A 10,866-nucleotide genomic window follows, 5' to 3' on the forward strand; every position below is an offset into this window, starting at 1 on the left:
GCCCCCCCCCCCCCTTCCCGCCTCCTTCCCGCCTCCCTCCCCGCCCCCCCCCTTCCCCCCTCACCTCCCCGCTCCTCTGCTCGGCGACCCGCGGGGTACGAAGTCCTCTCCTAGACACCTCCTAGACACCTCCTAGACACTTCCTAGACACCTCCCAGACACCTCCCAGACACCTCCTTGCATCTTCCCCGGTGCCAGGTACAAGGTCCTCTGCTGGCTGCTCATCATCGTGCTCGGCGCTCGCACGGCCTCCTCCCCTCCGGTGCGGGGGAGTGTCTAGGAAGTGTCCTGGCAGTGTCTAGGCGGCTCCGACGGCCTCCTCCCCTCCGGCGCGCGCCAGTTGTTTCGCATCGAGGAGCTGCTCCTCGCGTCGGAGGCGCAATTAATTAATTAATTAATTAATTTTTAATTGGAGCTGCTCCTCGCATCGGAGGCGCGCGCGCAGCTCTTCGTCTTCGGGCAGGCGATTCCTAGACACTTCCTAGACACTTCCTAGACACTTCCCAGACACTTCCTAGACACCTCCCAGACACCTCTTAGACACTCCCTAGACACCCCCTAGACACCCCCTAGACACCCCCTAGACACCTCCCAGACACACAGCGGACAGCTCACTTGCTAGGCGGGCCCTTTCGTGCTCTGCAAGCTGCGCCACTTCTTCGTCACGTGCGAACACCGGGTACCGCGCCGGCTGTGAGCAGCGTCTCTTCACACCTGTTGCTGTGAACAGGTGGGCCGACCCGTACCGCGCCGTACAGCTCCTCTTCTACTCCCTCTTCACGTCCCATGTCGAGGCGACGCGGCCGCCGCCCCGGGACGCCCCCCAAATGGCCCCCCCCCCCCCCCCCTGCCACACCCCTCCCACCACACCACCCCTCCCACCACACCACCCCGCCGCCACCCTTGCGCCTGCCAGGTCTTCCTCACCGTCACCGTCGACACTATCGTCGCGGCCGCCCTGCTGCAAGACTGGCCCGCCACTCCCCCCTCACCCCCCTCCCGCCTCCCCCGCCTCCCTCCCCTTCCGTTCGTCGCTCTCCTCCCCACCCGACGCCGCGTCCTTCTCGGCCCACAGGCTGAGCTCTCTCGCCACCGACATCCGGCTGTGAACAGCGTCTCTTCACACCTCGAGCCGTGAACAGGCTCAGCTCTCTCGCCACCGACATCCGGCTGTGAACAGCGTCTCTTCACACCTCGAGCCGTGAACAGGCTCAGCTCTCTCGCCACCGACATCCGGCTGCGCCGCAGCCTCAATCGCATCAGGCGCCGTCTCGAGGCTGCTACGGGGGCAGAGCAGCTGGCGGAGGAGCATTCCTCACCCCACCGCCCTCTCCGACAGGTGCGGAGCCCTTGCGGTGGCGCCGAGCAGGCGCAGCGCGGCCGCCCCCCACACGCCTGCTCCGGTGGCGGCCAGCCGACCGCACGCGGAGTGAGGCTCGCGAGGTCGGCAGCGGGGAGCGGCCCGCGGGCACGCGGGGAGGAACCTGTATATGGCGGAATCCCGGTGGTGGTGTTGGTTGATGTATGTGCGATTGCCGGAGTGGGACACGCGGTGCGTGCCCCTTCACCTTGAAGAATGAAGTTCGTATATAGCGCCTGAAAGGAGGAGAGAGGTAAGGTAAGGTAAGGTAAACTTCTCCACACACACACGAGGTGGTGCTGGTGGGGCAAGGGGGGGGGCAACCCTCGCGTCTCCACGTCTGACGACAGGAGCCCCACGGCATTAAAAGTGCAAGGCCCAGTGCGCGTGGGTGAGCGGTGTGTGTGTGTGTGTGTGTGTGTGTGTGTGTGTGTGTGTGTGTGTGTGTGTGTGTGTGTGTGTGTGTGTGTGTGTGTGTGTGTGTGTGTGTGTGTGTGTGTGTGTGTGTGTCACGTCACTGCATCCTCTGCCGGTTCCTCCCGTCGCCTCTTCTTTGTGTTCGGAGGAGACGGAGGGGCGACACGCAGGAGGGGCGAAATCGCTAACGGCCCGAGCAGAGAGGGCGACGGCGGGGCACGAGGGAACAACGGAGACGCTACCGATGACGCGAACCGAGGCACGGACGACGGAGGGGACGGGGAGGGCGACAGCGACGTCGAGGTTGATGCAACGGTATCGAGAGCGCCACCCAAAAGGAAGCGGACAACCATGGAGGTCACCGAACCCCTCTCGCCCGCACCCTTCACCTACCACGTCGCCTCCGCCCTCTCCGCCGGTGCCTGAGTCACTCCCCCCCTGCCGCGTCTCTTGCCGCCCGCGCTCGCCCGCGCACTCGCCGAAGGCGGAAGCGACGCCGGCCAGAGCACAGCAGCGGCGCGGAAGTCTCGGCCGCCACCGGCACCCCGCCTCCCCCAAGCACCGCGTCCGCCTGCGCCGCCTGCAGCGCACGGCCCGCCCGGTCCAACGCATCGCTCTCCGCAAAATGGCATTGCGCACAGCGGCATGGCCGCAACGCACGATCAGGGCCAGTAGCAAATGGGACCCGACGAGCTGACCACTAGCGCCACCCTCGTGCCTCTCTGCCCTCCGAGCCCTCCGAGCCCTCCGAGCTCTCCACCCCTCCCGAGCCCCACCCCTCGCGCTAGGGACCCTCTTGCCGGACGACACCCTCCGAGCCCTCCAAGCCCCCCGAGCCCTCCAGACCCCTCCATCCGCACAGCCCCTCCGGCCCCTCTAGCCCCCTCCGACCCCTCCAGCCCTCTCTAGCCCACTGGACCCCTCCCACGCCTCGCTTTTGGCCAGCCCTCCAAGCCCCCACCCCTCCTGGGCCCTGCCGCCTGACACCTCTATCGGTGGAGGGCTTTAGGTCACGGTCCACACTCCCGCCCTCCCGACCCCTCCACACCCCTACAGCGGCACCCCTACCCCTCCCGCCGTTTTAGGGCCTCCTGACCCGCACTCGCCTCCTCTCCCTCCTCCCATCTGCCTCCTCTCCCTCCTCCACGCCGCCTCCCCCCCCCCGAGCCGTGGCCGAGCCTCCTCCCGAGCCACTGGATCAAGCAGACGCCCGGGCCCTCGACCGCCCCCTCGCCCTCGGGGCCCGCAGGTCGACTTCCCGCCCACCCTCGACGCGGAGCTCGCAGCTGGGCTCGAGCAGCTCTTGCCGCCCGCCGGGCCGTCTGACATCCGCATAGACTGAGATGCGGTGCCCCCCATATGAGGCCTGGCCGCTCAGGGCGAGAGGGGGAGCAGCCTCGGTGCTGCGCCGCTGCCTTTGCGGCTCCTCCAGCCTCGGCGCCGCCCCTCGCCGCGCCGCGTGAGGGCGGCAGGCTCCGCCCTCTGCGCCTTGCAGGCGTGAGGGCAGCGCGCGCCCGCGAGCCCCGTTGTTGCACACCGGACTGTGTTCATCATGTTGGAACGTCTGCTTTGGCTGAAACATGCATTTGGCGCGGGCAGGCCGCAGCCCAGCCATGTCCAGCTCCGGGTCAGGAAAACGTGGTCCCTTCCGGGTCGGAAACACCCGCTCTACATTCTCTGACCCAGTGATCTCGACGGACGACAGCGAGGACTCCACCGACAACTGGAACCAGGAAGAGAGCGAGAGCTCCGTTTCGATTGGTGGCGGGAGTGCGGCGCCGGCGCCCATCGGCGGCGGGGTGTTTGGGGGCAGCAGCAGTGCGTCTGCTCCAGCCCCCGCGGCTGGTGGCTTTGTGCCGAACGCCTGCGCCGGCGTCGGCTTCAGCATGCCCGCCGCGGGTGGCGGCGGCGAGGAGGACGAGGGCGGTGGGACCAGTGCGGGCGCGGGCGCGGGCACCAGCAGCCTCTTCCCCACAGGCGTCGGAGCCGGTGGCATGCCGGCGGCGCCGGCTGCTTCCTCCTCTTCCACGCCTTCGCTCGGCGGCACCCGCGCGGCTTCGCCCTTTGGCGCTGCATCATTGGCGGCAAACCCATTCGAGAGCAGCGTGCCAACGTTTGGCGCCGCCGTGGCGCCGGGCTCGTCAGGCGCTTCCGGTAGCCTCTGGAGTGCGGGAGGCTTGTTCGGAGCACCTGCGGCGGCGGCGCCCGCCGCTCCGGTGCCAACGGGGGATCTCTTTGGGGCGATCGCCGCAGCAGGTGGGGATCTCTTTGGGGCTGCTGCGGCGCTGGCCAGCCCCGCGGGGCTTAAGCTGCTCGCGGCGGCCGCGCGCGACGATGTCGCTGCTGTGCGCAGCGCCCTCGAGGAGGGCGCCAACGTCGAGACCACTGGCGAAGGCGGCAACACCGCGCTGCACTGGGCGGCACGAGATGGCCGGCCAGCGTGCGTCAAGCTGCTGCTCGAGGCCAAGGCGTTCCCGGACGCGCGCAACGCGCTCTGGGTGACGCCGCTGATGGCCTCTTCGGCGAATGGGTGGGACGATTGCGTCGAGCTCCTCCTCGGCTTCGGCGCCGACACGGCGGCCCGGACGCTGAAGGGGCGGCTCGCGCGCGACTTTGCGGCGGACGGGCTCCGCCAGGCGACGGCCGAGGCGCAGCCCCGCTTCAAGCTGGTCCTCGAGCACCTCGGGGAGATCTCAACACCCGCCGCCGCGCCCGCGCCCGCCACGGCTGTGTTTGGGAGCCGGAGCAGCGTGCCAACGTTTGGCGCCGCCGTGGCGCCGGGCGCGGCTGGCAGCGTTGGTGCCGGCGCCAAGGCGACGACGCCGTCTGGCGGTGGCGGCGGCGGCAGCTTCACTTCTGGAGGGGCCGCAGCTCCGTCCGCGCCTTCCTTCTCCTTCGCCCCACAGGCGTCCGCTCCGGCGCCGAGCGCCGCCGCCTCATTCATTTTCACGCCAAAGTCTTCTCTCACCGATTCAGCGCCCGCGCCGTTCAGCTTCGCCAAGCCTCCGACAGCGTCGCCTTTCTCCTTCGCGGCGCCGGTCGGCCCGGCTCCAGCAGCGCCGGCGCCGGCGCCCGCTGCTCCCTTCTCCTTCGCCCCCCAGAACCCGGCGCCGCTGGCCCGGGCCCCACCCGCCGCCACCAAGGCTGCCGCGCCCAGCGCGGCCGCGTCAGAGGACCTGATCAACGCGGCCGAGATGGGCGACCACGACGCGCTCGTCAAGGCAATCGGCGACGACACCCAAGTCGGACATCTTCTCGCTCGGGGTGACGCTCTTCGACGCGCTGCTGTGCGGAGCCGGTGGCCTCCCCAAGACGGGCACCGGCGTGCTCGACCTCGAGCGAATGCGCGGCGGCTCATCCGGCCCGTGCGACCTCACCCTGGCGTACCCCGGAGGGGGAGAGGACCTAGCGGCGCTCCTACGGCAGATGCTCTCGCCGGAGCAGCAAGACCGGCCGACAGCGGCGGAGGTGGCGGACCGGCTGAGTGCGCAGCTCAACCAGCGGACCTGCCTCTTGTGCCACTGCCCCTACCCTCGCGATGAGGGCCTCGCGTGCCCCGTCGCCGGCGCCGCGCACTTTACCTGCGACGGCTGCATGGCGGCGCACGTGGCGCAGGCCGACTCGCTGGGCGGCGACGCGTTCGACCGGATCGTTTGCTGCGACAAGCGGTACACTGGCTGCACCGGCAGCTTCTCTTGGCAGGAGGTGATGGGGCACGTGGACGCGCTCTCTGCCGAGACGCTCCGCAAGCACCTCAGAGACGCGGTGGCGGTCCAGCAGCGCGAGGCGATCGAGGCCGAGTTCAAGCAGCGCGAGGCGGAGAGGGAGGCGCGGTCAGAGGTGGAGAGGGAGGCGCTCAAGGCGAGGCGCCATATCGAGGAGGACATCATGGCGCTCAAGTGTCCTCGGTGCGGGCAGTGTTTTGGCGCATTTGAGGGGTGCGCTGCGCTCACTTGCTCGCGCGCGACCTGCAAGGCGGGCTGCCGAAGCCACCTGGATACCGGGTACAGTATGTGATCACGAGTGAGGAGTACACCACGTAGGCGGGCTTCTGTGCTTTTTGCCTCGAGGACTGCGGCAGGGACGCGCATCAGCACGTGCCAGTCTGCAGCCTCAACCCGAGTCGCTCTCACTACATCGACGTGGCGGACTGGAAGCGCATTGTAGATGGCGAGCGGGGCCGCAAGCTGGAGGAGTACTGGTGCGGCTTGGCCGTCGAGGTGCAGGAGAAGCTCGCGACGGATGGCTGCGTGCGGCAGATCTTGCGCGAGCTTCGCCTCGGGCGCCTCTGTGCCACGACGACGAGCCGCTTCGCAGCAGGCCTCGTGCAGTTGCGCGGTATGGGCTTCTCGGACGAGCGAAAGATGCGGACGATGCTCGACACGTACGAAGGGAACGTTGAACGGGCTGCCGAAGCACTGGCTTCTGCATGACGTGTGTACGGTACGTTACGACCAAATCGCTGTTTGTACCTCGAGGAAGTTCTGCTTGCCGCCAACCCTCACCTTCAGCTGGTACTTCTTGCTGCCCCTCTGCTTCGGGCAGAAGGTCACGCCCCTATAGCCACTGTTGCTGCCGTGCTCATAGCCAGTGTGAGGCCCTCCCTCCCCGCCTGCCGGACAGCTGCGGCGCCAGCAGCAGAGGACGGCGCGGGTGGTGGCAGCGGCGGCGGCGGCGGCGCGGTGAGATCGCTGGTGTCCCTGCCCGCCTCCCTGCGGGCGTAGAAGAGCGCAGCCTGCTCGGCGGTGGCGAAGCGGCCGAGGAAGACTTTCTTGCCTCCAACCGTCACGTTCAACTGGTACTTCTTGCTGCTCGGGCAGAAGGTCACGCCTTTGTAGCCGCTGTTGCTGCTGCTGCTGGTGGTGAGCGACAAGCCCTCCCTCGCCGCCTGCCGTATCGCTTCGGCGCCAGCGGCAGTGGGAGCAGCGCGAGGCTGCAGCAGCTTTGCGGCGTCGGCGCGGCCGTACTCTGACCGAGCGTAGGCGACGGCCGCCTCTTCGGCGGTGTTGAAGAGGCCGAGATGGACACACTTGCCGCCATCCTTCACCTCCACTTTCTTTACACTGGCGGCTGAAGAACACGCACTTGTAGCGGTAGCCAGTCGCGCTGTTTTTGGTAGTGGCTGGGATCAACACGAGGCGCTCGGACGCTGTGTCCCGCGACGAGTTCGCGCAGGGCGTCATTGTGTCACAAAAGAATTTTACATCCTCGACACTGGGCACGGACTGGCGGTGGCGCGCGCTGGCACTAACACAGGTACACCACGGGAGCCGCCAAGCGACTCCTGCGCGAGGACGGCGAGGCACAAAAGATTTTTACAAGGGCACTAGGCACGGGACTGGGAGAGAGATTTCTGTTCTCTCTCTTATAATATACATTTACTAAGTTAAAGCTCCGTGCGTACAAAAACCGACACCGCACAGAGCCGCCCCCGCGCCGCGGCGCACCTCCAGCTCCACACACCATTTCCCGGCACCGTTACTGCGCGCGGCCGACACCGTGGCGGCTAGTTTACGCCCACTCTGACGGTACGGATGCACAGAGTACGAAAGCCGGATCGAACGTTCGTCGCTGTATCCGCGTCGCGCCGCTCTGCGGCGTCTTGGGCGACGAGACCTTGGGGCGACGAGACCCGGCCCGCGACTGGGCGGGCTCACGTGTGCGACTGCTGAGGGGCGGCCGGGCGGGAAGAAAAACAACGCCTCCCGCCGCCGCCGCAGCGCCTCCCGCCGCCGCAGCGCCTCACTCCGGAGGCCCTCACTCCCGCTCCTCGCCCGGCCCGCCTCCTCCGCCGACGCCTCCTCCTGCCCCCGCCACGCCGGCCGCCGTCGCGGCCCTACGGTTGCGGCGGCAGGCGACTCTGCCTCGGGGCGTGGGAGGAGGGCGAGAGGGTCTCGCCCGCCAGGAGCTAGAGGCGATGGGCCAGAGGCCAGAGGCTAGAGGCCAGGGTTGGGGGCGAGGGCTGGGGGCTAGGGTTAGGGGCCAGGGCTGCCGCACCAGGCGGCGGCCACGCGCTGCGAGTGCGCCATATCTCCCCACATCTCCCCACATCTCCCCATATCTCCGCACCAGGCGGCGGCCACGCGCTGCGAGTGCGCCTCGTTGGCAGCCGAGAAGGAGCGGAGGGCGCAGTACAGACCATCCTCCTTTGCGGCGCGGAACCGTCCGAGCTCCCAGAGCAGTGTGCGCGTGAAGGCGGCGTGCGCGTCCCGCAGCTCCTGCAGCAGGATGCTCGTTGTATTCTCTTACATCATCATCATTATTACTATTATTATTGTTCCCGCGGCTCCTGCAGCAGGATGCTCGTTGTATTCTCTTACATCATCATCATCATTATGCTTATTATTGTTCCCGCGGCTCCTGCAGCAGGATGCTCAGCCGCCGTGCCTCCTCGCCAAGCCGGTCTCGCTTCGAGTCCTTGGTCTCGCGCCCCTCCTTGGCGGACACCTGTTCACGGCTGGAGGTGTGAAGAGGCGCCGTTCACAGCCCGGTCTCACGCCCTCTTCCCTTTGGGTTGGCACGTCCGCGAGGCGCTTGGCCGTGCTCGTCGCGCGCTCGGCGAGCTTGCGGCGCAAGGCGACCTGTTCGACTTCTATTGTGAGGAGCGCGAGGCGGAGGGTAGCTCGGCGAGCCAGGGGCCAGGGGTGGGGGCTAGGGGCCGGGGGCAGAGGCCGGGGGCTAGAGAGGGGCCAGGGGTGGGGGCTAGGGGCCGGGGGCAGAGGCCGGGGGCTAGAGAGGGGCCAGGGGTGGGGGCTAGGGGCCGGGGGCAGAGGCCGGGGGCTAGAGAGGGGCCAGGGGTGGGGGCTAGGGGCCGGGGGCAGAGGCCGGGGGCTAGAGAGGGGCCAGGGGTGGGGGCTAGGGGCCGGGGGCAGAGGCCGGGGGCTAGAGAGGGGCCAGGGGTGGGGGCTAGGGGCCGGGGGCAGAGGCCGGGGGCTAGAGAGGGGCCAGGGGTGGGGGCTAGGGGCCGGGGGCAGAGGCCGGGGGCTAGAGAGGGGCCAGGGGTGGGGGCTAGGGGCCGGGGGCAGAGGCCGGGGGCTAGAGAGGGGCCAGGGGTGGGGGCTAGGGGCCGGGGGCAGAGGCCGGGGGCTAGAGAGGGGCCAGGGGTGGGGGCTAGGGGCCGGGGGCAGAGGCCGGGGGCTAGAGAGGGGCCAGGGGTGGGGGCTAGGGGCCGGGGGCAGAGGCCGGGGGCTAGAGAGGGGCCAGGGGTGGGGGCTAGGGGCCGGGGGCAGAGGCCGGGGGCTAGAGAGGGGCCAGGGGTGGGGGCTAGGGGCCGGGGGCAGAGGCCGGGGGCTAGAGAGGGGACAGGGTTGGGTTGGGAATCCCGTGTCGCCTGCTCGAGCGCAGACCCGGCGAGATCTCCCCCTCATCTCCCCATATCTCCCCATATCTCGCGTCGCCTGCTCGAGCGCAGACCCGGCGAGGCGGGCGAAGCGGCCGAGCCGCAGCAGCAGCTCGCTCACAGCGTTCGCCTCCGCCTGCGCCTGCAGCGAGATAGGGGGGAGATATGGGGAGATGTGGGGAGATCTCGCCTCGCCTCCGCCTGCGCCTGCAGCGCCGCGGCGACGGCGCCGGTGCCGTCCGCGGCGCTGCGGAGAGGCGCGCGCAGTCCGGCGACGTGACCGTGCGAGGAGAGCTCCTGAGGACACCAAGAATGGCATTCCAAGAAGAAGAAGAAGAAGAGTGAGGAGGAGGAGGAGTCCGCGCGGGCGAGGGCTCCTGGCAGAGCTTGCCGAAGAGGAGTGTGTCGGTCGCCGAGTCCTTCTGGCGGGAGGCCAGGCGCTGCAGCACGATGCGAGCCGCTTCGAGGTCGTCCCTCTCCGCCACGAGGTCTCCTGTGGAGAGATGGGGAGATGTGGGGAGGTGTGGGGAGGTGTGGGGAGATGTGGGGAGATGTGGGGAGATGTGGGGAGAGGTGGGGAGAGGTGGGGAGATGTGGGGAGATGTGGGGAGATGTGGGGAGATGTGGGGAGATGTGGGGAGATGTGGGGAGATGTAGGGAGATGGGGAGGTGTGGGGAGATGTGGGGAGATGTGGGAAGATGTGGGGAGATGTGGGGAGATGTGGGGAGATGTGGGGAGATGTGGGCGAGCAGAGCCTGGGGAGCCAGCCTCGCTACTACGGCCCTACCCTCGGCCGTCCCTCCCTCGCCTTCGCACCACCGCTTGACGGGATATATGCCAACTCTCGACGACTCTCTTCTACGCCCCCCTCGGCGCCCCTCGCCTTCGCTGCTTGCGAGCGGGTCCGCGCCGTCGACGCCGTCGGCCCGCTCGAGCGGCGGCAGCTCCTGGGCGGCGGCGTGCTCCTGCCGGGGAGGGGAGATGGGGGGGAGATGGGGGTGAGGGGTGGGGTGGGGTGGGGGGGGTCAAGTCCAGTGCGCTGGAGGCAAAAAAGAGAGAGAGAGAGAGAGAGAGAGAGAGAGAGAGAGAGAGAGAGAGAGAGAGAGAGAGAGAGAGAGAGAGAGAGAGAGAGAGAGAGAGAGAGAGAGAGAGAGAGAGAGAGAGAGAGAGAGAGAGAGAGAGAGAGAGAGAGAGCGGGACTCTCGCGTGTACGTCCCCGTCACCGAGCGCGTGAGGCAACGCACATGGACATGCCGGCAACAGTCAGCGGACAGCGGCGGGGGCGGCGTGGCGGGCGATCGGGGAGAGCGAGCCCATGCGAACGCTAGCCGCAACTCCGCGGCCCCCACGAGTTGGAGATCATACGCGTGTCTCCGATCCATCCTCGTCCAGCTCCTGCTCCACAGAGCCACAGCAGCAGTCTCCTCCCGAGAGGCACGAGCGTGCTCGAGTGAACGTGTCCTCGATCTCGTCCTCGTCCTCAGACCGATGCCGTCTTGGGAGACGCCGCCGAGGCTCGCGTCCTCTTCTTGGGGGTCGGCCGCACCACCCACTCCTCGATGTCGATCTTCTTGGGCAGCAGCTGGTTTGCTGTCCCGTGCTAGCACGCCGTCTCCTCCACCGCCCCAGCTCAGACGCTGCCGTTGCGTCGGGCGAGCTGTGGTGGTGTCCCGCCGACACGGCGGACGCTGCACCACCTATTCGGCGTGTCTCTCTCCCTGCCCAGCTCGCCAAAGTTCCACGCCCCAG

General features: G+C 68.4%; 2 protein-coding genes across 2 annotated transcripts in view; one reads left to right on the forward strand and one right to left on the reverse strand.

Annotated features, from left to right (window-relative positions):
• Positions 1-3,390: 3,390 nt before the first annotated feature.
• EMIHUDRAFT_199550 (hypothetical protein) lies at positions 3,391-6,615 on the forward strand (the record flags this gene model as incomplete). The annotated part of the gene is made up of 6 exons (XM_005793641.1): positions 3,391-4,446; positions 4,684-5,019; positions 5,090-5,790; positions 5,859-6,161; positions 6,256-6,325; positions 6,502-6,615. The coding sequence occupies 6 exons, from the start codon at positions 3,391-3,393 to the stop codon at positions 6,613-6,615; spliced, it is 2,580 nt and encodes an 859-aa protein (XP_005793698.1).
• Positions 6,616-7,128: 513 nt separating this feature from the next.
• The window catches only part of EMIHUDRAFT_433295 (hypothetical protein), a 4,608-nt gene continuing 870 nt past the window's right edge, over positions 7,129-10,866 (reverse strand). The window contains exons 3-10 of the mRNA XM_005793642.1: positions 10,001-10,082; positions 9,494-9,609; positions 9,312-9,413; positions 9,175-9,246; positions 8,299-8,358; positions 8,138-8,224; positions 7,846-7,995; positions 7,129-7,521 (exon numbers count right to left, since the gene is read on the reverse strand). Coding sequence (XP_005793699.1) covers positions 7,159-7,521; positions 7,846-7,995; positions 8,138-8,224; positions 8,299-8,358; positions 9,175-9,246; positions 9,312-9,413; positions 9,494-9,609; positions 10,001-10,082 — 1,032 coding nt within the window. The 3' untranslated portion in view covers positions 7,129-7,158. The remainder of the gene's footprint in view (positions 7,522-7,845; positions 7,996-8,137; positions 8,225-8,298; positions 8,359-9,174; positions 9,247-9,311; positions 9,414-9,493; positions 9,610-10,000; positions 10,083-10,866) is intronic.

The sequence above is a fragment of the Emiliania huxleyi genome (genome assembly GCF_000372725.1).
Source record: "Emiliania huxleyi CCMP1516 unplaced genomic scaffold EMIHUscaffold_10, whole genome shotgun sequence".
NCBI classification, from domain to species: Eukaryota; Haptophyta; order Isochrysidales; family Noelaerhabdaceae; genus Emiliania; species Emiliania huxleyi.